At 46.2% G+C, this 26,346-nt stretch overlaps 1 protein-coding gene across 2 annotated transcripts in view; it reads left to right on the top strand.

The window, feature by feature from the left end:
• Window positions 1–26,346, top strand: part of khdrbs2 (KH domain containing, RNA binding, signal transduction associated 2) — a 361,507-nt gene that overhangs the window by 224,425 nt on the left and 110,736 nt on the right. For both annotated transcript variants that reach the window (XR_013886982.1, XM_080191957.1), the window contains exons 4-5: window positions 1,404–1,550; window positions 24,967–25,094. Coding sequence is in view for 1 of the 2 variants with exons in the window: in XM_080191957.1 (XP_080048083.1) it covers window positions 1,404–1,550; window positions 24,967–25,094 (275 nt within the window). In the remaining variant the exon portion in view is untranslated. The remainder of the gene's footprint in view (window positions 1–1,403; window positions 1,551–24,966; window positions 25,095–26,346) is intronic.

Below are 26,346 nucleotides of genomic sequence, written 5' to 3'. Positions count from 1 at the left end.
TTGGAATGTTGTGCTCGGCTTCTCTAAGTTGACCACCTCCGTCATCCCTGCACTCCTCCCCTTCTTAACTCCTTCAGCTTGCATCACTCCACCACTGGTGACCATGTGGCATGGTGGCAGAGTGGTTAGCACTGCTGCCTCACAGCGCCAGGGACCCGGGTTCAATTCCGGCCTTGGGTCACTGTCTGTGCAGAGTCTGCATGTTCTCCCCATGTTTGCATGGGTTTTCTCCAGATGTTCTGGTTTCGAAACGTGCTGGTTGGGTGCATTGGCCATGCTAAATTCTCCCTCAGTGTACCCGAACAGGCGCCAGAGTGTGGCGATGGGGGATTTTCATAGTAACTTCATTGCAGTGTCAATGTAAGCCTACTTGTGACACTAATGAATGAACTTAAAGACTGGAGCTGCTATTTCAGAGAGAGATGGAGTGAGGGGGGTATGGCTGTTGATATTCAGGACAACCCTTCATCTCCAATTCTGAAATGCTCGCAAGTGACAATCTTTATTGGTCACAGTGTTCATGTTTTATTCAGTGTAATTAATTCGTGTCACATGGTGGTATCTGAACACGACACTGGAGAGGCAACGGCCAAATGGTATTATCACTAAACTATTAATCCAGAAACTCAGCTAATGTTCTGGGGGACCCGGGTTCGAATCCCGGCACAGCAGGTGGTGGAGTTTGAATTCAATAAAAGATATCTAGAATTAAGAATCTACTGATGACCATGAAACCGTTGCAGATTGTCAGAAAAATCCATCTGGTTCACTCATATCCTTTTAGGGAAGGAAATCTGTAGTCCTTACCTGGTCTGGCCTACGAGTGATTCCAGAGCCACAGCAATGTGGTTGACTCTTAACTGCCCTCTGAAATGGCCTAGCAGTCCCAGAATCCTGCAGTGCAGAAGGAGGCCATTTGGCCCATTGAGTCTGCACTGACCACAATCCCACCCAGGCCCAATCCCCGTAGCCCCATGTATTTACCTTAGCTAGTCCCTCTAACACTAAGGAGAAATTTAGCATTGCCAATCCAAAATCTTTGGACAATAGGAGGAAACCAGAGGAAACCCACACAGACACAGGGAGAATGTGCAAACACCACACAGACAGTGACCCAAGGCAGGAATCAAACCCAGGTCACTGGCGCTGTGAGGCAACAGTGCTAACCACTGTGCCACCGTGCCTAGCAAGCCACTTAGTTCAAAAGCAACTGGGGATGGTCAATAAATACTGGCCAGCCAGCCACCCATGCCCCCAAATGAATAAAAAAATGAAATCAGTACAATTATGCCCTGGGTAGATGCTTACTTTTGATACGAATAAATAAACTTTAGAAAAACTTTAAAGTTCCTCCTTTGCATTTCGGAATCCTTCCTAAATTTTTGGAACTCTTCTTTACCCAGGAAGAAGAACTGCGAAAAAGTGGAGAGGCCAAGTATGCGCACTTAGGAGATGATCTTCATGTTCTCATCGAGGTGTTCGTCCCTGCTGGAGAAGCTTATTCCCGCATGAGCCACGCACTGGAAGAGGTGAAGAAATTCCTGGTCCCAGTAAGTTCCTTCACCTCCTGGATAATAAAATCTTGATTTTTTTTTTGTATTTCTGTATGTATTTATGAGCTGATCTTGTGAGATGTAACACATTTTTTACACAGCACACTCTCAGTCACCTAATGTCTTGAAAGGCACTGTTTATATCTGTCAGTGATCGCTCGCCAATTTCATCGAGGAGTGTCTGTGGATGCTGTGATATGAGCTTCTTCTGCTGCTCTGCTCATCTTAGCTTTACCATGAATCAAGCCTTTTTACACTGAGGGATTCTACGTATGTTTACTCTGGTTTGCTTCAGTCTATACAAAGATTTCATTTTAAGATATTTATGCTGATGCAATTAGATTTAAATGGTGAACTGTAGGGGTTAACTAACGCTGCTAACTTGACTACATTTTAAAACTCAGAAAGCATGCTGCATTTGCTAATAATTGACTGCATTCCTTTAGGGTACACAATGCAGGCAAACACAGCTTTTCATAATAGCAGCTGCAAGGTCTGTTTTTGCGGATGGAGACAGCGTGTGGAGAAACAATTCCGATAATGAGATCAGGGTTGAAATATAGTTTCATTTCAGTACATGTTTAGTTCATTCAGTTCTTGGATTTCATTCATCGTAGTATAATTTTGTACAGGGCTTGGCTATTAAACTAGCCTCCAAGTTCGCTCTCTTCTCACTTTGTCATATTAATTGTTTCATTAAATTTTGTTCAATAAAAAATAATCATTTTAAAACTCATACCAAGTGCTGCCCCCTCATCTATTCAAACAAATGAATGGACCCTACACACTGTTATGGTTCAGGTCAGAAACTTCAAAGTGTTTTACGAAACCAAAAGTTTTGCATCTTGAATTTGGCTATGATCAGCCTGAGATGTTCTACTTTGGGTGTGATTCAAAAGACCCACTAAGGAGATTTTATCAACAAATTTTATTTAAGAATATAGTTAACATGTATAGTAAGAAAATTAGCAAGAACTTTTATCAATTACGAACAAAAACAAAACAACCACACCAAATGAAACCTTTAATGAATATATCCAATAACGATACAATCGAAAACCAAACCCTTCCATAGGCAAAACCCTTCAAACAATTTTAATATAGCATAGGTTAATGCTCACTTGATACAGGAATTGCTTCTTTTCTATGTGAGGCTCCAGTCAAATACTCCTGTAACTCAAAGCAGTTTGAAAACAGGACAGGTTTCCAAAAATAGCAAACTTCTGTCCTTCAGAAAAGCAAGATCTTGTTTTCAGCAAACCAACAGAATTTCCAAAAAAAAAGAGACAGGGAAAGAGAGGGGGATTGGGTGATTTTAACATTCCATCTCACAAAACTGAAAATGAAAACCTGTCACCTGCCTTGTCCGCAGGGTTTTTCTCCTTCCAACAATGCCATCATCAAACATTTTGCGACAGAGAACATGTTTTTTAAATTCTTAAAGGTGTAGTAACATCACAATACGCAAGATCTCTCAGTGTGTGGGAACGCGATGCTCAGGTTCAGCAATAGGAGTGAAAACAAGATTTCCACATGCTTTAAGAGTTGCTTGATGAATTCTCATGGTGGAATTTGATTTGAGGTTTTGATTTGATTTATTATTGTCCCGTATGTCAGGATACAGTGAAAAGTATTGTTTCTTGTGCACTATACAGACAAAGCATACTGTACATAGAGAAGGAAAGGAGAGGGTGCAGAATGTAGTGTTACTGTCATAGCTGGGGTGCAGAGAAAGATCAACTTAATGCGAGGTAGGTCCATTCAAAATGATGGCAGCAGGGAAGAAGCTGCTCTTGAGTCAGTTGGTACGTGACCTCAGACTTTTGTATCTTTTTCCCAACAGAAGAAGGTGGAAGAGAGAATGTCCGCAGTGCATCATCAAGTCCTGGAGTGGGACTTGAACACGGAATATTATGAGTCAGAGGTGAAAAGTGACCAACCGAGGCACAGTTACAAATATGTGAACATACGATATAGGAGCAGGGGAGGCCATTCAGTCCCTCTAGCCAGTTCCGCCATTCAATATGATCAAGGCTGATCTGTTTGTGTTTCGCATCCCACATTCCCATCTATCCTGATCATCTTTGATTCCCTTACCCAACAAGAATCTATCTACCCTCACTTTAAAGATATTTAGTGATCCCAACTGCACCAGACTTCCAAAATCACTCAACCCTCTGAGAGAAAAACATTCTCCTCAACTCTGTCCTAATAGGGGACCCTTAATTTGAAAACAGTTCCCCCCCCAAACTGGATTCATCCAACAGAGGAAACATCTTTTCCATGTCCATAGGGGAGGCAATGGACTAGTGATATTATCAATGGACTATTAATCCAGAAAATCAGCTTAATGTTCTGGGGACCTGGGTTCGAATCCCAAAACAGCTGATGGTGGAATTTGAATTCATAAAAAAAATCTGGAATTAAGAATCTACTGATAACCATGAAACTATTGTCAGGAAAACCCATTTGGTTCACTAATATTTTTTACAGATTTGATGGTCGACTTATAAAATTGAATCTACCAACTCTTTTGGATTTGATTTATTATTGTCACATGTATTAGCATACAACGAAAAGTATTGTTTCTGTGCAACACAGACAAAGCATACCATTCATAGAGTATATAGGGAAGAAGAAGTGAAGAGGGTGCAGAATGTGGTGTTACAGTCATAGATAGGGTGTAGAGAAAGAGGGTGGAATTTTCCCAACCTGCCCGCTATGGGGATCGTAGCGAGCAGGATGGACAATGCAAAGGTCCGTTGACCACTGGCCAGATTTTCCAGTCTTGGGGCGAGCGCGGCTGGAAAATCCTGTCCAGAGAGTTAGAGTAGATTTTTAAAAGCGTAGAATGAGAATATGAGATAAAATTAGAGGTTATGCTCATGAGATGGTTGCCTCACTCCAGCGCTGGGATGACATTGGATGAAATTTTACAGCCCCTCCTGCTAATGGAATCTTCCAGCCCTGCCAAAGTCAATGCGACTTTTCGCCACATTTTACACGTGCCCTGCACCCCGGCGGCTCCCCCACCCCCTCGGGGCCCCCCAGATACCAGATTGTAAAATTCCATCCTTTGAATAAGACTATTTTATGGTGCCATGTCAAATCTGTCCTGAAAAGAGCAGTTTCAGAGATTTCCTTCAAAGAGTTGATGGACCTAGAGGTTTTGGGTAGTGTACTTTGCCCAGTGCCTGGAGCAGGTGAGAAGTGGTTAGCGAAGGTGCGCTGACATGCAAGATACATCAGAGGATCGACGGACACCACACCGTCCTGCCCCTCTCGTTCGTGATGTATGGCTATGCTTACTCAAGGCAGACATTATCATCCATTCGGCACAGCCGGCCAATCAGCACGAAGAATATTAACACGTGCCGACCTATTACCATTTAAGGTAATCTGGACACGGGGAGGCAATGGCCTGTTGATTTTATCGCTAGATTATTAATCCAGAAACTCCACTAATGTTCTGAGGACCCGGGTTCAAATCCTGCCCTGGCAGAAGGTGGAATTTGAATTCAATAAAAAAATCTGGAATTTATTGGTGACCATTGCCGATTATCTTAAAAACCCATCGGGTTCACTAATGGGGGATAGGGAAGGAAATCTGCCGTCCTTACCTGGTCTGGCCTACATGTGACTCCAGAGCCACAGCAATGTGGTTGACTCTCAACTGCCCTCCGAGGGCAACTAGGGATGGGCAATAAATGTTGGCCAGCCACTGACGCCCGTGTCCCACACACGAATAAAATTAAACAACGAACTGAAGAATATGTGAAGCATAAACACCAATATCAGCCAGTTGTGTTGCGTGATCTGTTTCTCTAATGTAAGTATTACATAACTCAAAGCAAAGGAGCATTTCACTGCAGTTGGTGATGAAAGGCTGTAATTATCAGACAAATTAGCAATTGAATTTACACAAGCAGGCGAATTAATACTCGAAGTCCATTACATACTCTTTGTGATCATTTTTTTAATGTTCAAGAAACAAAGAGCCCGATAAGTGAATGACGTGAGGTTTGAAAGGATAATGTGGAGCACTCGCAGTCAGTGTGTTATATGCCCCCCACCCCCCACAAGGCAGAATCCCACTCCCAGAACTTGGGGTGGCACGGTGGCACAGTGGTGAGCACAGCTGCCTCATAGTACTAGGGATCCCCGTTCGATTCCCGGCTTGGGTCACTGTCTGTGTGAAATCTGCACATTCTCGCCGTGTCTGCGTGGGTTTCCTCCGGGTGCTCCGGTTTCCTCCCCCTGCCCGAAAGACGTGCTGGTTAGGTGCATTGGCCATGCTAAATTCTCCCTCAGTGTGCCCGAACAGGCGCCAGAGTGTGGCAACTCGGGGATTTTCACAGTAACTTCATTGCAGTGTTAATGTAAGCCGACTTGTGACACTAATAAATAAACTTAAACAAAATGGAAGCCTCTGAAGTGCTGCCAGCGTATGGCGTGATGCCAGCATACGTACCACTGGGCTTGAAGTACTTGGTTCGAGTCCCAGCTGAGGAGTTCTTAGACGTGGAGGGTGTGTTCACAGCATAGTCAAACAGCTCGATTACCAGCCTGGAAATCATTCCATAAGCCCGATCGACGGGCGGGCAGTAAGAGTAGGAGAGTTTCCTGGTCCATCACACCGCAGAAGGTTAACAGCAAACCACTACAATACATTGCCAAACATAACCTTGCACCAATCCATTGGAACCCCATAATCACCAGCACCCTCTTAGAGCACGGTATCCAGAGAAGGATACCCCAAAAAAGTATTTCCAATGGGTAGGCCTGCCATTGCTCATTTTCTGTGTCCAAACTCTGAGCCCAGTCCGCATGTGCTAATTACCTCCTTGGATCTCTGAATTAGATATTAGAGGGAGGTTTTTCCACACAGAGGGTAGTGGGGGTATGGAATGCTCTGCCAAGTAAGGTGGTGGAGGCAAATATGCTAGAGTCCTTTAAGAGTAACTTAGACAGGCACATGAGTGGGTTGGAGATGGGTGGATATAGGAGATTGTTTAAATAAGGGTCATTAGCATTGGGGCATCCCTGGTAAGGCAAATGGATATGGTACAATAATAATGTTTTCTTTTCCCTTTTCATTCACAGGTTTTGAGTCGTTCCGCCTTGTTGTCCAACGAGGGGCATACACACGATGGGTCGTACTTGGGCTGCTCTTGGTTGTTCGAGATTGGCCTAGTGCTTCATGTCGTTAGTGTGTGCCTAAACTGGACCAGATACTGGGAAAGACGACAGCTCAGTGACTATCGCTGATTGCTGTGCAGACACATGGATTTGGGCCGGTGTCTGTGGGAGTTTGCGCATTCTCCCCGTGCTTGCGTAGGTTTTCTCCGGGTGCTCCGGTTTCCTCCCACACCCCAAAGATGTGCTGTTAGGCTGATTGGCAGTAATAAATTGTCCCTAAATCAGGTTCCCTCAATCTGGATGGCCATAAAACATTAGACAAGGGTCATGGGTGGAGAGGGGGACTGGTGGTGTTGAGATGGCGGTGCAGGCTCGTTGGGCCGAAGGGCCTGTTTCCCAGGCTAATTTTGTCCTTTGTTCTTTGTTCTTTGACTCTTTCTCATCTTTCACTTTTGCCTCCCTTGTTGTGAGAGTTGGCACGGTGAATTTCTTGACCACCTCCTGATTATTTCTGCCGAGAAAGCCTTTTGGAATCTCATGACGGGTGTGCCTTGCTTTTTTTTTAATTAGTTTATTCAGTTTAGGTTATTTATTTATTAGTGTCACAAGTCGGCTTACGTTAACACTGCAGTGAAGTTACTGTGAAAAATCCCCTAGTCGCTTCACTCTGGCACCTGTTTGGGTACACTAAAGGAGAATTTAGCACAGTCAATGCACCTAACCAGCACCTCTTTCGGACTTTGAGAGGAATCCAGAGCTCCGGGAGGAAACCCGTGCAGACACGAGGAGAATGTGCAGACTCTGCACAGACAATAACCCAAGCCGGGAATCGAACCCAGGTCCCTGGCATTGTGAGGCAGCGTTGCTAACCCACTGTGCTACCAAGCTGCAAGCAGCCAAAGATAAATCTGCTGTTTCTATAGAAATTTGGGCTCTTCATCCGGAGACAGTGACCCAGTTTTATTCTGTCACCACGTACAAATTGGCTGCTGTGTTTCCTACATTCGAACAGTGCTTCAAAAATACTTCACTAGCTGGAAAGCGCAGTGGGACATGCTGAGGTCACAGAAGCTACGACATAAATCTAGGCTTTCTTTCCCTTCCAAGCAGCCAGTGTCTTCCACGTAAACTTTCTCTTCAGGTTAAACCTATAAATAATAGATGGTCAACTGTTTCAGTTCCAATTAGCTCAGGTTGCTAGTCTTGCTAATAAGTAGTCTGCCCGTTTGCCGTTGATATGTGGTGGTCCTCAGAAGAAAGGCAGAACTTGCCCTTGTTAGCCTTTTAATAACGCAATTAGTAATCAATAAGATGACAGGACAACTAAAGGTGAGGATTGTTTCAGTTCATTTACATAAGGCTTCCCAGTGGAACCCTATGCAAAGTCTTGAGAATACAACCATAGAATCATAGAGTTGTAACACCGTGACGGTGCAGAAGAGGCCATTCTGCCCATTGAGCCTGCGCCAACAACAATCCTACCCATTAATCACCCCCCCCCCCAACACTTGCCAACACAAATCTTCCTCCCGTCACCATCAGTTCCCCCAACCATTAACTAGACTACCCCCAACCCCTTCACTCTCCTCCTCCCCCCCCCCCCACCACCCCTCCAATGTCAGCCTAGATTTTTGGACCGCACCCCCTGGGTTGGACAACTCCAAATATGGCAGCTATAAAAGCTGGAAAACCTTGCCTACATCTGTCAATCACAGAACCCTTCCAGTGCAGAAGGAGTCCATTTGGCCCATCGAGCCTGCACTGAGCCAACAGCAATCCCACCCAACCCCTATCGCTATAACCCCACATATTCACCCTGCTTATCTGCCTGACACTAAGGGTCAATTTAGCATGGCCAATCAACCTGACCCTCACATCTTTGGAATCTGGGAGGAAACTGGAGCACCCAATTAAGAGTGTTTGGCTTGAAAAGCAAACCATTTCACGGTTTCCACAACTGTGACATTTTTCTGACTGGAGAAAGGAGAAAAGAGGTTCAAGCCAGCTTTTGGTCAAATTTCTCTCCTGTCGGTCAACAACAACTGACATTTATACAGCACCTTTAAGGTGGTGAAACAATCCCAAGGTGCTTTGCAGGAGAGTTATAAAACAAAGGATGACAACAAACCACACAGGGATTATCACGATAATGAAGGAAAAACACCAAATGACGCATTAAAATATTGAACTTTAAATAAGATCTGTGGGTTTTAAACAATGAGCATACAAGCTAAAAGATGGCTGAAGTTGTAAAGTCAGTGGGTGGGACATTCTGACCGTTCATGCCAATGGGATCTTCTGGTACCGCCAACAGCGACCGCACCACCCAGCACCCCCACTCCCTCCCCGCAGCCATGGGTTCCCCAAAGGCGAACAATGGGAAAACCCATTGGCAGCAATCGGACTAGACAATCCCGCCATCAGCCAATGGCAGGTGGCGTCCATCTTTGCAAAGCACACAGTGGTAGGACCAGGGGATTTGTACCCAATCAATGGCTGAATTGCTGATAGATGATACACGGAGTAAAGGCAATGGACTCCATCTGGATAAGGATACAAATTAAAAACCAAACCACATAGAAATTAATGGCCATCCCCTGTGGAGATAATAGGAAATGATGGAAATTGATTATAATTACGATAAGAGTAATCCAATGAGCAGTGTCCCAGACAGGTTAGTGGACTTCACCTTCCAGGAATGTACAATAATTAGCATAAAAGCCAGCTCAGAATCACGGTCAGGGTGGACTCCTGCTGGGGTGATGGACTATGTGTGGTAGGGAAGCAGAAAGCGAGCAGCAGACAAAAGTTTATCTGCAGGTATCTCTCTCATTGTTGGGGCAAGCCAAGTCTGCAAAGCTGATTAGGAAGCACGGCCCATTCTTATCCAACTGATGAGCATGGCATCTTGAAATTGACTATTCATCTGCTGAAGTCAGCACTAGTTCAGTCAGGATGGCCAAATAGTCAAATCTAGAGGTTCATCAGCACATGGGCAAAATCAAGCGATATAATGGAGATGCAGACAGTCTTAGTGATGGTGTGAAGATGGGTTCAGAAATTCATCTCGCAAGATTACAAGCGGGTTGGTTTATTGTAAGACTTTTGCCCAGGACAGGCATAGAGTGGGTAGCTCGGCAACTGAGAAAATATGAGCATTGCTTTTCTGGGGTGAATCCAGATTGCGATTAAAGTGCATGAAATTTTTTGGGGGGAAATCTTCCCTGGGTTAAAACACCAGATGTCTCAGTACAAACGACGAACAAAGCCATGCCACGGAAGGCACTCAGCGCTCGTACGCTAGACCGATAAATTACACCTCAAGTCTCGTCCTGTGTTCGGCGGCTCGCGCTGTTGCTTGGGCGCGATCGTTGACGGAGATGGTCTTCCCGAAGCCGAGGTTCTTGGGTTTAAGCCAACTGTGGGCTCGGGCCTACTCCTGGAGGCTCGTTCGACCACAATCCCACCCATTCAACCACCCTGCACGATCAAACAGTTATCTGCACCCCCTCACTGCCCCCCCAAACCCACCGCACCTCCCCCACACCCATCTGAACCAATCAACAAAAGTGTCAAGGAAAATGAAAGAGGAAGTCCTTTGATAAAGCCTCTGTAATCTTTCTCGGAGCAGTGTCCACGGAGTGAACCGAACCCTCCCGTCTCATCCAGAACATTCCTGGAGGGTTGACAACCCTCGACGAACTCCTGTAAGGTAGTAATTAATTAGATTGTCCTGAAGTCTGTTAACGTTATACTTCTATTGACTTCTTGTTACATCGGAGTGATAGTAACCTTTGGTATTCTGTCTGATAAGCAAAGAACTCAGTCCGTTTTGACGCAGTGGCCATGGAAGGCTGTTTGTAAAGCAATGGTTAGTTTTGACAATGAAACTAATTAAAAGCCTTTCCAATGCACTGACCTTCAGTTAGTTGATAACAGGCTCTGCGGAAGGAGAGTAGGAGATGGGGAGAGGACGCTGCGAATTTCTAATTAGACGTTTCATTTCTTCGAGTGACATTAAAGAGTGGAGTTATAGGTAGGGTAACAAAGTGAGGAGGGGGGCAGTTTGGGTCGGTCTATGGGGGGGGAAAGGGCTATAAACAACATGGAAAGGAGCTTGTATTAAGACGTGCAGAAGCATGTGAAGCGTGGGGTGAGATTCTCCGGCCTCCCAGTCACATGTTTCCTGCCAGCGGGAGGTGGCACATTGTTTGCTAGTGGTGAGATTTCCCAATGGGAAATTCCCATTGACGTCACCTAATGCCAATGGGAAACCCACGGGCAGGGGTACGCTGGCGGTGGGACCGGAGAATCCCACCGGCACCAACAGACAGAGAATCCCAGTCATTGTCTCTGGAAGGAATAAGGAAATGGTATTCCCGCTTCCTTCCACAACTTCCATTGCTACAAGCCGCCAGGGCCCTGATCCATGGAATTCTCTCCATTCTCCTCCTTCGAGCCCACCTTGTTGACCAAGCGTCTATCCTTACATCTCCTTAATGCATCACAGCATCAAATTTGGTTTGAGAATTGTCCTTGTGAAGCACATTAGAGTTCATAAGCTCGTTGGAGTTTAGAAGGATGAGGGGGGATCTTACAGAGACGTATAAGATGATGAATGGGATGGATAGGATAGAGGTGGAGACGTTCTTCCCGCTCAGAAAGGACAGTAGGACTAGAGGGTGCAGCCTCAAGATAAAGGGGGGGGCGGTTTAGAACGGAGTTGAGGAGGAACTTCTTCACTCAAAGGGTGGTGAATCTCTGGAATTCTCTGCCCGTTGAAGTGGTGGAGGCTGCCTCGCTAAATATATTTAAGACGCGGGTTGATGGGTTTCTGATAGGCAAGGGGAATTAAGGGTTATGGGGAGAGGGCGGGAAAGTGGAACTGATCCACTTCAGATCAGCCATGATCTTATTGAATGGCGGGGCAGGCTCGAAGGGCTAGATGGCCTACTCCTGCTCCTATTTCTTATGTTCTTATGTTCTTACATCGAGATATTGGGGTAGACCCTTACATTCTCGGGGAGGTTTGCAGCCTCTGTACTGAGCTCAAAACAGGGAACATGTTTTACCGAGTAATCTGACCAAAACAGGCCAGATTTTGGCATCAGTGCTACCTATTGAGTGTATTTTGATTCTTGTATACTTGTTAAGTCTGTGACATTTGCCCTCAATTGCCTAGCAAACCAGTTGATTTGCAGAGTGAATGTTGAGTGAGAACGCACGCATCTCACACTCATCTTGAAACAGTCCTGCAGCAGGCTGTGAGGTTCCTCCAGAATGTGCACTGTGATATCAGGAGGCTTAACTGACAGCTCCCAAAGGTTCACCAGGCTGATTCCTGGGATGGCAGATCTGCTCTATACGGACAGACTAAGTCAGTTAGGATTATATTCACTAGAGTTTAGAATTCTAACGGGGTTTAGACAAGGTAGATTCAGAAAGAATGTTCCCGCTGGTGGGGGAGTTTAGAACTAGGGCTCACAGTTTGAGGATAAGGGACAAACCTTTTCAAACTGAGGCGAGGAGAAATTTCTTCACCCAGAGAGAGTGGTGAATGTGTGGAATTCATTACCATAGTAAGTAATTGAGGCCAAAATGTTTGACTTAAAGAGAAAATCCGATAGAGCTCTTGCGGCTAAAGGGGTCAAGGGATATGTGGGGGGGGGGAGAGGGGGAATCAGAGTATTGAATTTGATGATCAACCATGATCAATATGAGTGGTACATCAGGCTCGAAGGGCCAAATGGCCTTTTCCTGCTTCTAGTTTCTATGTCTTTCCCCAATTGGATTTGAAAGCTCAGTGTCTTGTTTGCTGTGGATTTCTTGTCTGGATTCGCCTTCTAAGGGACGACACCAGTGCAAAAGATCCTACTTCAGACAGAGTTCCCTGAAGAAGTGTGATCTCTTTTATACATCACACCATCCTGTTTATATATAGTCTGCTTAAAATATATTCCATTAAGTTACGACACATTCAGTTATTTATTCAAGTATATACTTTAAACATAAAACTCTCCTGACGAGGCTTTACTTCCTTTTTAGGTTTCGTGCATAAGCGCATGACCTCTGAGCCATGACAATGTTTTATTTTCTTTGGTTGTTGTCGGACTGGGTGTCGCAGGGTATTTATTACCCATCCCTAATTGCCCTTGAGAAGGTGAGCTGCCTTCTTCAATCACTGCAGTCCATGATGTGTAGATAAACCCACAGTGCTGTTAGGGAGGGAATTCTAGGATTTAGCCCAGTTAGAGCAAAGGGACGGCAATGTATTTCCAAGTCAGGATGGTGGGTGGCCTGGAGAGAACTTCCAGGCAGTGTTAGTCCCAAGCATCTGCTTCCCTTGTCCTTCTAGATGGCAGGCTTGTGGGTTTCTCATCTAATGTACGTTTTGTCTGTATAGTGTACAAAAAAACAATACTTTTCACCGTACGCTAATATATGTGACAGTAATAAATCAAATCAGACCTCTGACAATGGAGCATTCTTTCACTACTACATGGAAGAGTCATCCCAGCTTATCACTAATACCCTCTGTCCTCGTTTATTCCCCCCGTGCCTCTGAAAGTGAATGGAATTATGGCTGAAACACCAACTTCTCAGTTGTAGTGGGGAGGACACGGATAAGATGGGACAACCCCACCCTGTGTTCTCAAACTGCTAAAGTGAGGCTTGAATTCTGATTCAAAGGTGACAGTGCTACCAACTGAGCTGGAAGTGACAGCAGTCGGAGGTCCAGAGGAGGTGATGGCCTCGTGGTATTGTCACTAAACTATTCATCCAAAAGCTCAGCTAATCTTCAGGTTCAAATCCCGCCACAGCAGATGGTGGAGTTTGAAGTCAATGCAAAAAAGAATCCGTGCCGGAATTCTCCACTGGCAGGATTCTCCGATAACACAATCCCCACCCTCTGCGGGTTTCCCGCCAGTGTGGGGTGGCATCAATGGAAATTTCCAGTAACAGTGGCGGGACCAGTACATCCCCCCTGCTAGCAAACAACACGCCACCTCCTGCTGGCAGGAAACATGCAGCTGGGAGGCCGGAGAATCTCACCCCTGGAAGGAAGAATCTACTGATGATCATGAAACCATCGTTGATTGACCCATCTGATTCACTAATGTCCTTAAGGAAGGAAATCCTTACGCGGACTGGCCTACAGCAATGTGGTTGACTCTCAATTACCCTCAGGCAATTAAGGATGGGCAATAAATGCTGGCTAGCCAACAACACCCAAATGTCACAAATGGATGAAAGAAAAATTGGATTACTGGAGTATGGCATTGCAAACAGGGTACTATAGATACAGGCTGGTGTACATAACCTTCCCTGGTTAGAAATGCCCTCCAAAGTGTTGATGTCAGCCACATTATGTTCGAACATTGTTTTTTTTTGCTTCTATTGCAATGGGTTTGGAGTGTTTGCTTATCTAATGTTGATTATTAATGTTGCACTATTGATTTGCATACAGCAACGACCTACGTTTGGAAAAGAATTCTGTATCACCTCGAAAAATAATTAAGTTGCCCTTCAAAGCCAACCGCTCTCACAGGGATGAGGAGGAAGTGATTTATTAAATTACGAGTGTTGAGGAGCGAGAAAGGAGCGCTTAATTTACTCTCTGAGTTGAGATAACATCACAAGCTACTCGATGAGCGCATTAAACTCTCCGCCATCTCTGATTTTGTTTTGCTGCATTATTTACGATGAGCTCAGTAAAATGAAAGTGGGCTAATTAGAAGTTTGGCAGGATTCACATCGCGCACGGACCGGAAGGGGTTATTTGTAAAGTGGCCATTGTAAAATGGTATTGATCACGAGAATCTCAGATGGTCCATTTTAGAAGCTAGGGCAACAACTTCCTGGCCTCATTGTCAAAAGGGTCTGCTTCTCGGACCACCCATCCAGGTTGATTTTCCTTACAGTTTGTAGAGGACTCTGTTACTGCTGTAAGAAAAGAATGCATTTTTTTCCACAGACAGTAGCTTAGCTTATTTTACTAGTGTCACAAGTAGGTTCGCATTAACACTGCAGTGAAGTTACTGTGAAAATCCCCCAGTCGCTACACTCCGGTGCCTGTTCGGGTACACTGAGGGAGATTTTAGTATGGCCAATGCACCTAACCCGCACATCTTTTACAAGGACGTTGCCTGGATTGGGGAGCATGCCTTATGAGGATAGGTTGAGGGAGCTCGGCCTTTCCTCCTTGGAGAGACGAAGGATGAGGGGTGAACTGATAGAGGTGTATAAGATGTTGAGAGGTATAGATCGAGTGGATAGTCAGAGGTTTTTTCCCAGGGCTGAAATGGTTGCCACAAGAGGACACAGGTTTAAGGTGCCTGGGGAATAGGTACAGAGGAGATGTCAGGGGTAAGTTTTTCACTCAGAGAGTGGTGGGTGCATGGAATGGGCTGCCGGCAATGGTGTTGGAGGCAGATTCAATAGGGTCTTTTAAGAGACTTTTAGGTAAGTACATGGAACTTAGTAAGATAGAGGGTTATAGGTAAGCCTAGTAATCTCTAAGGTAGGGACATGTTCAGCACAACTTTGTGGGCCGAAGGGCCTGTATTGTGCTGTAGTTTTTCTATGTTTCTATCTTTCGGACTATGGGAGGAAACTGGAGCACCCGGAGGAAGCCCATGCAGACACGGGGAGAATGTGCAGACTTCACACAGACAGTGACTCAAGTTGGGAAGTGAACCCGGGTCCCTGATGCTGTGAGGCAGCAGTGCTAACCACTATGCCACCATGCCGCTCCCCAGTATAACATTATATTAGCACCTAGTATCTGCTAACGTAGGCTAACATTGTGGAAAGAAGAGCAAAAGAACAAAGTATTTGATCTGATTTCATTTATTTTCACACGTATTAGCATTTAGTGAAATGTATTGTTTCTTGTGCACTACACAGACAAAGCATACCGTATGTAGAGAAGGAAAGGAGAGAGTTTAGAATGTAGTGTTACAGTCATAGGTAATGTGTAGAGAAAGATCAATTTCATATAAGGTAGGTTCACTCAGAACGTTATTTATATCAAGAATAACTGCAGAAAGCTACAACAAAAAGGGACTTGGGGGTATATGTGCACAAAACACAGAAAGCTGGCATACAGGTACAGCAGGAAATCAGGAAGGCCAATGGAATGTTGGCCCTGATTTCAAGGGGGTCGGAGTATAGGAGTAGGGAAGTCTTACTGCAACAGTACAAGGTACTGGTGAGACCACATCTGGAGTATTCAGAGCAATTCTGGTCCCCTTATTTAAGGAAAGATTATTTCATTGGAGGCAGTTTAAGGTTCACTTGGATGATCCCCAGCATGGAGGGATTGTTTTATGAGGAAAGGTTAAACAGGTTAAGTCTCTACTCATTGGAATTTAGATGAATGAGAGATGATCACATTGAAACAAATAGGGTTCTTAAGGGGCTTGACAGGGTAAATGCTGAGAGGATGTCTCCCCTCATGGGAGAGTCTGGAACCAGAGAGCATAGTCTCAGAATAAAGGGGTGCCAATTTAAGACTGAGATGTGGGGGAATTTCGTCTCTCAGAGGGTTGTGAGTCTTTGGATCAGAGCTATAAGGAGGTGGCTGGTTGTATACATTCACAACTGATTTAACTGCAAACATGGGCGAGTAGGCAGTCAGCCAAGAGGTCTTGGCACTAGGTCTGTCCTGAGCAAGCAGAGGCAATGATCTATCTATCTAACTAGAATAGACAGCAATTACTTTGGGTGTCAGCAGTGGCTGAGTCCTGTCCCATTTATATCCCTCGCCCACATCTCTCTTATATAGAGAGAAACCGATTACCGGTTTTGTTCATTCGCTGGGTGAAAATCCGGGGATTCCCTCCCTAACAGTACTGTGGGTTTGCCCACACCTCAGGGAATGGAATGGTTCAAGAAGGCAGCTCATCGCCACCTTCCCCAGGGGCAATGAGGGATGGGTAGTAAACGCTGGTTTAGCTAGCGATGCCCGCAGCCCATGAATGACTAAGAAGTATTAGTTGAGACCAAAACATTGTGTGATTTCAAGAAGAAATTAGATATAGCTCTTGGGGCTAAAGGGGATCAAGGGAGAAGCGGGGGGAAAGAGGAATCAGGATATTGAATTTGATGATCAGCCATGATCAAGTTGAATGGTGGAGCAGGCTCGAAGGGCCAAATGGCCTACTCCTGCTTCTCTTTTCGATGTTTCTATGACCTAATGTAGGTTTGATAGACCAAATAGCTTCCTTTTGCAAGCTAAAAGGTTCTGTGGCTATTGTTACTCTGTGAGAGCTTGCTGCAAGTAAATTAACTGTTGCATTTTCCTACAATACTGACCACATACCAAAAGCACATCATTGGTAGCAAAGCTTCACTGATTGTGTAAAGCATCATCTAAATGTAAAGACTTTATTTCTTGCCAAAATCTGCTGGAATATTTGTTTGTTTAGAACAATATATTCTGGAACCACCCAAGGAACAGGGTATTTCATGAAAGCAAAATATTGCGGAAGCTGGAATAGCAAACAAAAATAGAAAATGCTGGAAAATCTCAGCAGGTCTGACAGCATCTGTGGAGAGAGAATAGAGCCAACGTTTCGAGTCTAGATGACCCTTCAGAGCTCAAATCGCCCAGTATCCACCTTGTCAAAACCTAGACACAAATTGGGAGATGCATATCAGAACACTGATTTGATTTGATTTATTATTGTCATGTGTATTAGGATACAGTGAAAAGTATTGTTTCTTGTGCGCTATACAGACAAAACAAACTGTTCATAGAGTAGATATGGGAGAAGGAAAGGAGAAGGTACAAAAGGTAGTGTTACAGTCATAGCTAGCATGTAGCCGAAGACCAACTTCATGTGAGGTAGGTCCATTCAAAAGTCCGATGGCAGCAGGGAAAAAGTGGTTCTGGAATCGGTCGGTACGTGATCTCGGACTTTTGTATCTTTTTCCAGAAGGTAGAAGGTGGAAGAGAGAATGTCCAGGGTACATGGACACAGTACCCTTGAACAGCATGGTAGCACAGTGGTTAGCATTGCTGCTTCACAGCTCCAGGGTCCTGTGTTCGATTCCCGGCTTGGGTCACTGTCTGTGTTGAGAACGCATGTTCTCCTCGTATCTGCGTGGGTTTCCTCCAGGTGCTCCAGTTTCCTCCCACACTCCAAAGATGTGCGGGTTAGGCTAATTGGCTGTGCTAAAATTGCACCTTAGTGTCCTGAGATGCTTAGTTTGGAGGGATTAGTGGGTAAAATATGTAGGGATATGGGAGTAGGGCCTGGGTGGGACTGTGGTCGGTACAGACTTGATGGGCCAAAGGGCCTCTTTCTGCACTGTAGGGTTCTATGTGATGTGATACACGGGGTCTTTGATTATGTTGGCTGCTTTTCCAAGGTAGTGGGAAGTGTAGACAGAGTCAATAGATGGGAGACTGATTTGCATGATGAACTGGGCTTCATTCACGACCCCTTTGTAACCCTGCAGAGGTTTGGATGCACGCAGATGTCCTGAAATTGCCTGGGAAGTTTAAACTTCCGACAGGCTCATCTGCAATGTCCGGGATCCTCTGTGAAAATCTCCAATATTAAGCATTGACTCAGAGGCCAGTCACCCGGGGCCCACCTGGATAATGACCCAGGAAATGTTGCATTGGTTGATGCCTTGTTGAACTCAGTGAGTAGCCGACAATTTGCACCACGGCCAATTCCCACCCCAACTAACAAATCACCACCTGACACTTGCCAACCCAACTCTTCCTCCTGTCACCACCCACTCTCCCAAGCATTTAATTGGACTCCCCTCCCCCCCATTCTGCTCCCCCCATCCCCCCTCACCTGCATCCCCTTCAACCTCAGCCTAGATTTTTGGACAGGACTCCGTGAGTTGGGAAACTTCAGATACGGCACCGTTATTCAGGAAAGGAGTGAGACAGGAAGCAGGTTGTCACATTGGTATACAGTGAAAAGTATTGTTTCTAGCACACTATACGGACAAAGCATACCATTCATAGAGAAGGAAATAGAGTGCAGAATGTAATGTTACAGTCATAGCTAGAGTGTAGAGAAAGATCAACTTAACATAAGGTAAACCCATTCAGAAGTCTGATGGCAGCAGGGAAGAAGCTGTTCTTGAATTGGTTGGTATGTGACCTCAGACTTTTGTATATTTTTCCTGATGGAAGAAGTTGGAAGAGAGAATGTCCGGGATGCATGGGGTCTTTGATTATGCTGGCTACTTTTCCAAGGCAGCGGGAAGTGTAGACAGTGTCAATGGATGGGAGGCTGGTTTGCGTGATGGATTGGGCTACATTCATGACTCTTGTAGTTTCTTGCAGTCTTGGACAGAGCAGGAGCCGTACCAAGTTGTGATACAACCGGAAAGAATGCTTTCTATGGTGCATCTGTAAAAGTTGGTGAGAGTCGTAGCTGACATGCCAAATTTCCTTAACCTCCTGAGAAAGTAAAGGTGTTGGTGGGCTTTTTAAACTATAGTGTCAGCATGTATTGCTGTGCAGTGAAAGGTTTTGGTTCTTGTGCGCTATACAGATAAAGCAAATTTTATAAAACATGCTGAATTTCCTTAGCCTCCTGAAAAAGTAAAGGTGTTGGTGAGCTTTCTTAATTTATACCATCAGCGTGGAGGAACCGGGATAGGTTGATGATGATCTGGACACCTAGAAACTTGAAGATCTTGACCACTTCCACTTCATCTCCATTGATGTGGACAGGTCATGCTCTCCACTGAGATTCCTGAAGCAATAAAAAGTATGGCTTAATTAAAAATTGGGGATTTGCCCTCAAGGAGCTTATTAACAATCACACTTTCATGCCCCATTGCATATTTAGCCGTCTGATAAAAATTAAAATGATTTTGCTGATTTAGCTGAGATCTGTCTCTAATAATGCACATCATTAATGAAAATGTCATCATGGGTCGGTCAGAATTTGTGGCGCCGGACTCGCAAAACTGTCTGCCTTCATCATTCAGCTCTGCTGAGGTTGCTGATCGCTGGGATGGCGCGGTGGCACAGTGGTTAGCACAGCCTGCCTCACAGTACCAGGGAGCCAGGTTCAATTCCGGTTTCGGGTCACCGTGTGTGTGTGTGTGTGGAGTTCGCATGTTCCCTCCGTGTCTGCGTGGGTTTCTTCCAGGTGCTCTGGTTTCCTCCCTTAGTCCGAAGGCATGTGGGTTAGGTGGACTGGCCGCGATAAATTGACGCTTAGTGTTAAAGGGATTAGCAGGATAAATATGTAGGGTTACGGGATTAGGGCTTAAGTGGGATTGTGATTGGTGCAGGCGTGGTTGGCTGAATGGCTGCCTTTTGCACTGTAGGGATACAACGATTCCTCCTCCTTCTGCTGTTGTACTCCAGGTGTCCTGGGTTCGATTCCCGGCTCGGGTCACTGCCTGTGTGGAGTTTGCACATTCTCCTCGTGTCTGCCTGGGTTTCCTCTGGGTACTCTGGTTTCCTCCCACAGTCCAAAGATGTGTGGGTTAGATTGATTGGCCGTGCTAAGAAATTGTCCCTTAGTGTCCAGGGATGCGTAGGTTAGAGGGATTAGTGGGTATAATATGGGGGTAGGGCCTGGGTGGGATTGTGTTTGGTACAGACTCGATGGGCCGAAGGGCCTCTTTCTGCAGTGTAGAGTCCTATGAAGTGAATATTTAAAGCATCATTCAGATTTTCTTCTCTCAGGTTGTAAACCAGACTCACCCCTTTGCCCTGAATTAAAATTACTCTGCACAAGAACACTCAGTAACCTCAACGCAGCACCGATCGGTCAAGCAGAGAATAATTGATTAAAGATTTGTGAAAAAGGACCTTCACGCAGATCACGTTACCCTTGCCGTTGACAATTCTATTACATCTCAGAACTTTGTGCATAAGGGACGTGTAAAACTGCAGAGAGGGTAATAAAAATATGCCTTCAGTCAGCTTGAGCACGGCACTTACAAAGAGGAAGAAACAACGGCTTGGCGAAGAATGTTGGCCTGGGCTGTATTGGTGCTGCAAAGCGACAAGGGCACTGCAGACTCCTCACTTTAACCACGAGCACATTCCCAGCTGCAAAATCTTGCAGGCGGCACATTCTCAGCCAGGCGCGAGGCCGAGGGGGCTTTCACATTCACGCGCCGCAGCAAATCGATTGTAAGCCGCGAAGAAAGCCCTCCTAATCCTGCCAGAGTGATGGCATTTCGAAGTCACGGGCTAACTCGTTGGCACAATGGTTCACACACACACACATCCGGCAGCACGGATTAAGGCCAGGTGCAGGATGCAAAGCAGCGCTGGGAGAGTCAGAATTTAAGGAGAATTAAAATGTCAAGAGCTGAAGTCAGCGGGCTGAATCTGACCCTCCGAGATCGGTTGGGTGGGGGGGTGGGGGGAGTGCGTTTCCCACTTTGCAAAGGGTATCATCGGACATGTTGACGTCAGGCGCTATTTACAACACCCGGTTTCCATTAATGCAGCAGGCAGGCAGCTCCAAAGGTTGGGAACGCACCGACGTTATTTAAGTACCAATTTCAAAGACAATTCGGCTAACTAACTCCGCGACAATCGACACGGTGGCACACGGCTGCCTCACTGCGCCAGGGACCCGGGTTCGATTCCCGGCTCGGGTCACTGCCTGTGCAGAGTCTGCACGTTCTCCCCGTGTCTGCGTGGGTTTTCTCCGGGTGCTCCAGCTTCCTCCCACTGTCCGAAAGACGTGCCGGTTAGGTGCATTGGCCGTGCTAAATCCTCCCCCAGTGTATCCGAAGAGATGCTTGAAGATTAGTTACTGCTGATCAGTCAGTCTGTTGGACCATTTTTCCACCCTATTACTTTGTGCTAGATCCAATTTTATCTGACTGCACTTTGCATTTTTCCAGTCTATTACACAACGCGCATTATCCTTTTCAGTTCCCGCACTGAGTACAGTTTTAGGCTGGCTGTGTTTCACAATGGCTCTCTTGCCGTCACATCAGTTACTTGCCCACTTCACTCTCCAGAGTCGAGCTGTTTAAGACAAATAGAAGGGTTGATCATGGGAGGCTAATTCCCCTGATGGGGGCAGGTGGAACAAAAGGGAGGGTTTGGTCTTGAAATGGGAGCCAGGCCATGCGGGGGTGTCACCGGGAAGCATTTCTTCACACTGAGGCTAGTGGAAATCCGGGTTGAAAGATAGATCAGCCATGGGTTAATGGGATGCCAGAGCAGGACTAGAGGGGCTAAAGGTCCTACTCCTGTCCATATCAAGTAATGCTGTTAGCCCTTATTGAACTAGACGCGCACTGATCACCTGGGTGCCTTAGAGGGTATGAGCTATAAGGAAAGCTGGACAAACTAGGGTTGTTTTCTCTGGTGGCGGAGGCCGAGGGGAGAACATAAGAACTAGGAGCAGGAGTAGGCCATCTAGCCCTTCGAGCCTGCCCCGCCATTCAATAAGATCATGGCTGATCTGAAGTGGATCAGTTCCCACTTTCCCGCTTTCTCCCCATAACCCTTAATTCCCTTATCGATCAGAAATCTATCTACCCGTGACTTAAACATATTCAATGACGTAGCCTCCACCACTTCAACGGGCAGAGAATTCCAGAGATTCACCACCCTCAGAGAAGTTCCTCCTCAACTCTGTTCTAAACTGCACCCACTTCACCACCGCCCCCCCCCCCCACCTTATTTTGAGGCTGTGCCCTCTAGTTCTGGTTTCCTTTCTAAGTGGAAAGTACCTCTACCCTGTCTAGCCCCTTCATTATCTTATATGTCTCTATAAGATCCCCCCTCAGCCTTCTAAACTCCAACGAGTACAGGCCCAATCTACTCAATCTCTCCTCATAAGCTAACCCCCTCGTCTCCGGTATCAGCCTGGTGAACCTTCTCTGTGATCCCTCCAGGGCCAATATATCCTTTCGCAAATGAGGGGAGACCTGATGGAAGTCTATAAAATTATGACAGGCATCAATAGGGTCAAAAATCAGAATCTTTTTCCCAGAGTTGAGGTGTCTAATGCTAGGGGGGGCATGCACGTAAGATGAGAGGGGACAGTTCAAAGGAGATGTTAGGGGGACAAGTTTTTTTACATAGAGAGTGGTAGGTATCTGGAACACATTGCAAGGACTGGTGGTGGATGCAGATACAATAGGGGCATTTAAGGGGCTTTTAGATAAGCACGTGAATATGCAAGGAATAGAGTGTCACAGACCAAGGGCAGGCAGAAGGGACTAGTTTAATTTGGCATTGTGTTCATAAGAACATAAGAACATAAGAAATAGGAGCAGGAGTAGGCCATCTAGCCCTTCGAGCCTGCCCCACCATTCAATAAGATCATGGCTGATCTGTTGTGGCTCAGTTCCACTTTCCGGCCCTCTCCCCATAACCCTTAATCTCCTGTCTTATCAAAAACCCATCAACCCGCTTCTTGAAAATATTTAGCGAGGCAGCCTCCACCACTTCAACGGGCAGAGAATTCCAGAGATTCACCACCCTTTGAGTGAAGAAGTTCCTCCTCAACTCCGTTCTAAACCGCCCCCCTTTTATCTTGAGGCTGTGCCCCCTAGTCCTACTGTCTTTTTTGAGCGGGAAGAGTCTCTCCACCTCTATCCTATCCATCCCATTCATCATCTTATACGTCTCAATGAGATCTCCCCTCATTCTTCTAAACTCTAACGAGTACAAGCCCAGTTTATTCAGCCTCTCCTCATAGCTCAACCCCCTCAACTCCGGTATCAGCCTAGTAAACCTCCTCTGCACTCCCTCCAAGGCCAAAATATCTTTGCGCAGGTGCGGCGCCCAAAACTGCACACAGTACTCCAGCTGCGGCCTCACCAATGCCCTATACAGCTGCAGCAAGACCTCCCTACTTTTCACAGCACTGGGGGTCGAAGGGCCTGTCCGTGTGCTGTACTCTTCCATGTCCTATCCCCACTTTGAATATACGCAGGTTCAATTCCAGGTTGCAATCACCCAATTTTATTGCCCTGGTGTTTTTGCATTCCTTGCTGAACTATTTGCCAACCTTCCCTGCTCTCGCACCTACGCTGTTTAGTGGCTTGTAGCGTGTACCAACAGTCATAACAACACTTGTACTCCCATCAGTTAACTCTCTCAGTATTGATTCCGACTTAATGCAACCCTCTTGGGAAATCCTCATATCTGGCACTGAGATAAGATCGTTCACTAACACCATATCCCCACCCTCCCTCTCCTGAAAATGCTATAACCAGGAATACTAAGTACCCAGTCTGATCCAGCGACATCCCGATTGTAGATGCTTCATCACAACCTCCATAATTATTAATACTTCAAACTCTGCAGTTTGCTTTGAATGCTTTGCGTAAAGGAGGGGTGGGGGTGGGCTGGACATCAGGAGTGTTGTAGTGCTGGGAGGCAGCAGCCCAGATTATGCTGATGGATGTGCATTTCCATAACAGTATTTCACAGCTTTATAGCCGGCTATAATCAGTATTTCACAGCTTTACAGCCAGTGCCGGACTCCTGAAACACAGCCTTAAGTTTGATCATTAGTGTCACAAGTAGGCTTACATTAACACTGCAATGAAGTTACTGCGAAAGCACCCCCCACCCCCGCAGTCACCACACTCCGGCGCCTGTCCAGGCACACTGAAGGAAAATTTAGCACGGCCAATGCACCTAACCAGCACATCTTACGGACTGTTGGGAGGAAACCGGAGCACCCGGAGGAAACCCACGCAGACACAGGGAGAATGTGCAGACTCCACACAAACTTGGACCTAAGCTGGGTATCAAATCCGGGTCCCTGGCGCTGTGAGGCAGCAGTGCTAACCACTGTGCCACTGTGCTGCTGTAAGATTACGACAAATAACCCTATCAGGGAGATATTTCTCCACCCAGACAGTCAACAGACTATGCAATTTACTCACATTTCGTTGGATCTAATATGCTGTGGGGCACCCTGAGGATGTGAAAGGCACTATATAAATGCAAGTCTTTGTTTGTTAAGGAGTGGAAGAGCGTATAGCGGGAAACTGGATAAAAATATTCGAGGGAAAAAGGGATAGAAAGATATGCTGATGGAAGGAGTGAAATGATGGAGAACTGAAGGAGGCTCATATAGAGCAGAAAAACTGGGAATGACTAGATGGGATGATTTTGTGTATGTAATTCTATGGAATACATATTTATTAATGAGGTTCTGTTCACCAATTGTTCACTAACTTCATTATCTGACGTATTACTCCGTTTCTATAGCAGTAGTATAGGAAGAACATTGTAGTGTTGTTGGTGAATGGCAAATGATGGAAATGAAAGGCCGATTTCTCTTCTCAGGATTACAATGATGAGATCCGTCAGGAACAGCTGAGGGAGTTGTCCTACCTGAACGGTTCCGAGGAATCCACTCGAGGCAGGGGGACTCGTGGGAGAGGAATCCGATCTGCCCTGACGCCAACAGCAAGGTAAACTCGCCCGGGGAAGGGGCACAGGGAAAGTGGTGGGTAGGGAAAGACCAGCAGCTCCGTCAAGAGGGGCAACATGGTAGCACGGTGGTTAGGGGGCAGCATGGTAGCACAATGGTTAGGGGGCGACACGGTAGCACAGTGGTTAGCACCGCTGCTTCACAGCTCCAGGGACCTGGGTTCGATTCCCAGCTTGGGCCACTGTCCGTGTGGAGTCTGCACATTCTCCTCGTGTCTGCGTGGGTTTCCTCCCACAGTCCAAAGATGTGCGGGTTAGGTTGATTGGCCGTGCTAAAATTGCCCCTTAGTGTCCTGGGATGTGTAGGTTAGAGGGATTAGGGGGTAAATGCGTAGGGATATGGGGATTGGGCCTGGGTGGGATTGTGGTCAGTGCAGACTCGATGGGCCGAAGGGTCTCTTTCTGCACTGTAGGGTTCTATGTTCTATGAGTCTGATTCTGCACTCGTGACACAAGGAGGGCCGTGACCAGATACGTCCTACCCCCAGCTCCACACCCCACAGGCATGTGATCTCCTGAGAGAGGCAGAGACACCCAGGCAAACACAATGACCAAACACCCTGAGAGCATTCCTTAAGAATCATAGGCCGGAACTTTACCACTCCGCTCTCCACGGGCCAGAGGCAAAGGGAAGGTCGGGCCGGATTTCACCATTTTGGGATGAGGAGACCATAGAATCCTGTCCAAAGGGTCAAACAGCAACACTACATGGACAACTGGTCCATGGTGCCACCCTAGCCAGTCCCAGTTGCTCACATTTGGCCCATATCCCTCTAATCCTGTCCCATCCATGTACTTACCCCAATGCTTCTTAAATGTTGCTATTGAACCTGCCTCAATCACTTTCTCGGGCAGCTCATTTCATACACACACCACCCTCTGTGTGAAGAAGTTGCCCCTCGGACCCCCTTCTAAATCTTTCCCCTCTCACCTTAAACCCCTGCCCTCTAGTTTTCAATTCCCCTTCCCTGGGGAAAAGACTGCAGGCGGGGACTTTCCAGCCACGCTCACCCCAAAACCAGAAAATCCCGCCTGAGGTCAACAGACTTTCGCATGGTCCACCTCCCCCCACCCGCTACGATTCCCCAGTATTCCATCACACTCTTAACTTGTGCCTTGTAAATGGTGGACAGGCTTTGGGGAATGGGGGGGTGAGTTAATCTCTGGCCTGATCTTGTAGCCACAGTATTTATTTGGCCACTCCAGTTTACTTTCTGGTCAATAGTAACACCC

The sequence above is a fragment of the Carcharhinus amblyrhynchos genome, chromosome 7 (assembly GCF_965287045.1).
Source record: "Carcharhinus amblyrhynchos chromosome 7, sCarAmb.v2.hapA, whole genome shotgun sequence".
NCBI classification, from domain to species: Eukaryota; Metazoa; Chordata; class Chondrichthyes; order Carcharhiniformes; family Carcharhinidae; genus Carcharhinus; species Carcharhinus amblyrhynchos.
The sequence above is the reverse complement of the archived record's forward strand: the minus strand, read 5'-3'. Positions and strand labels throughout refer to the sequence as shown.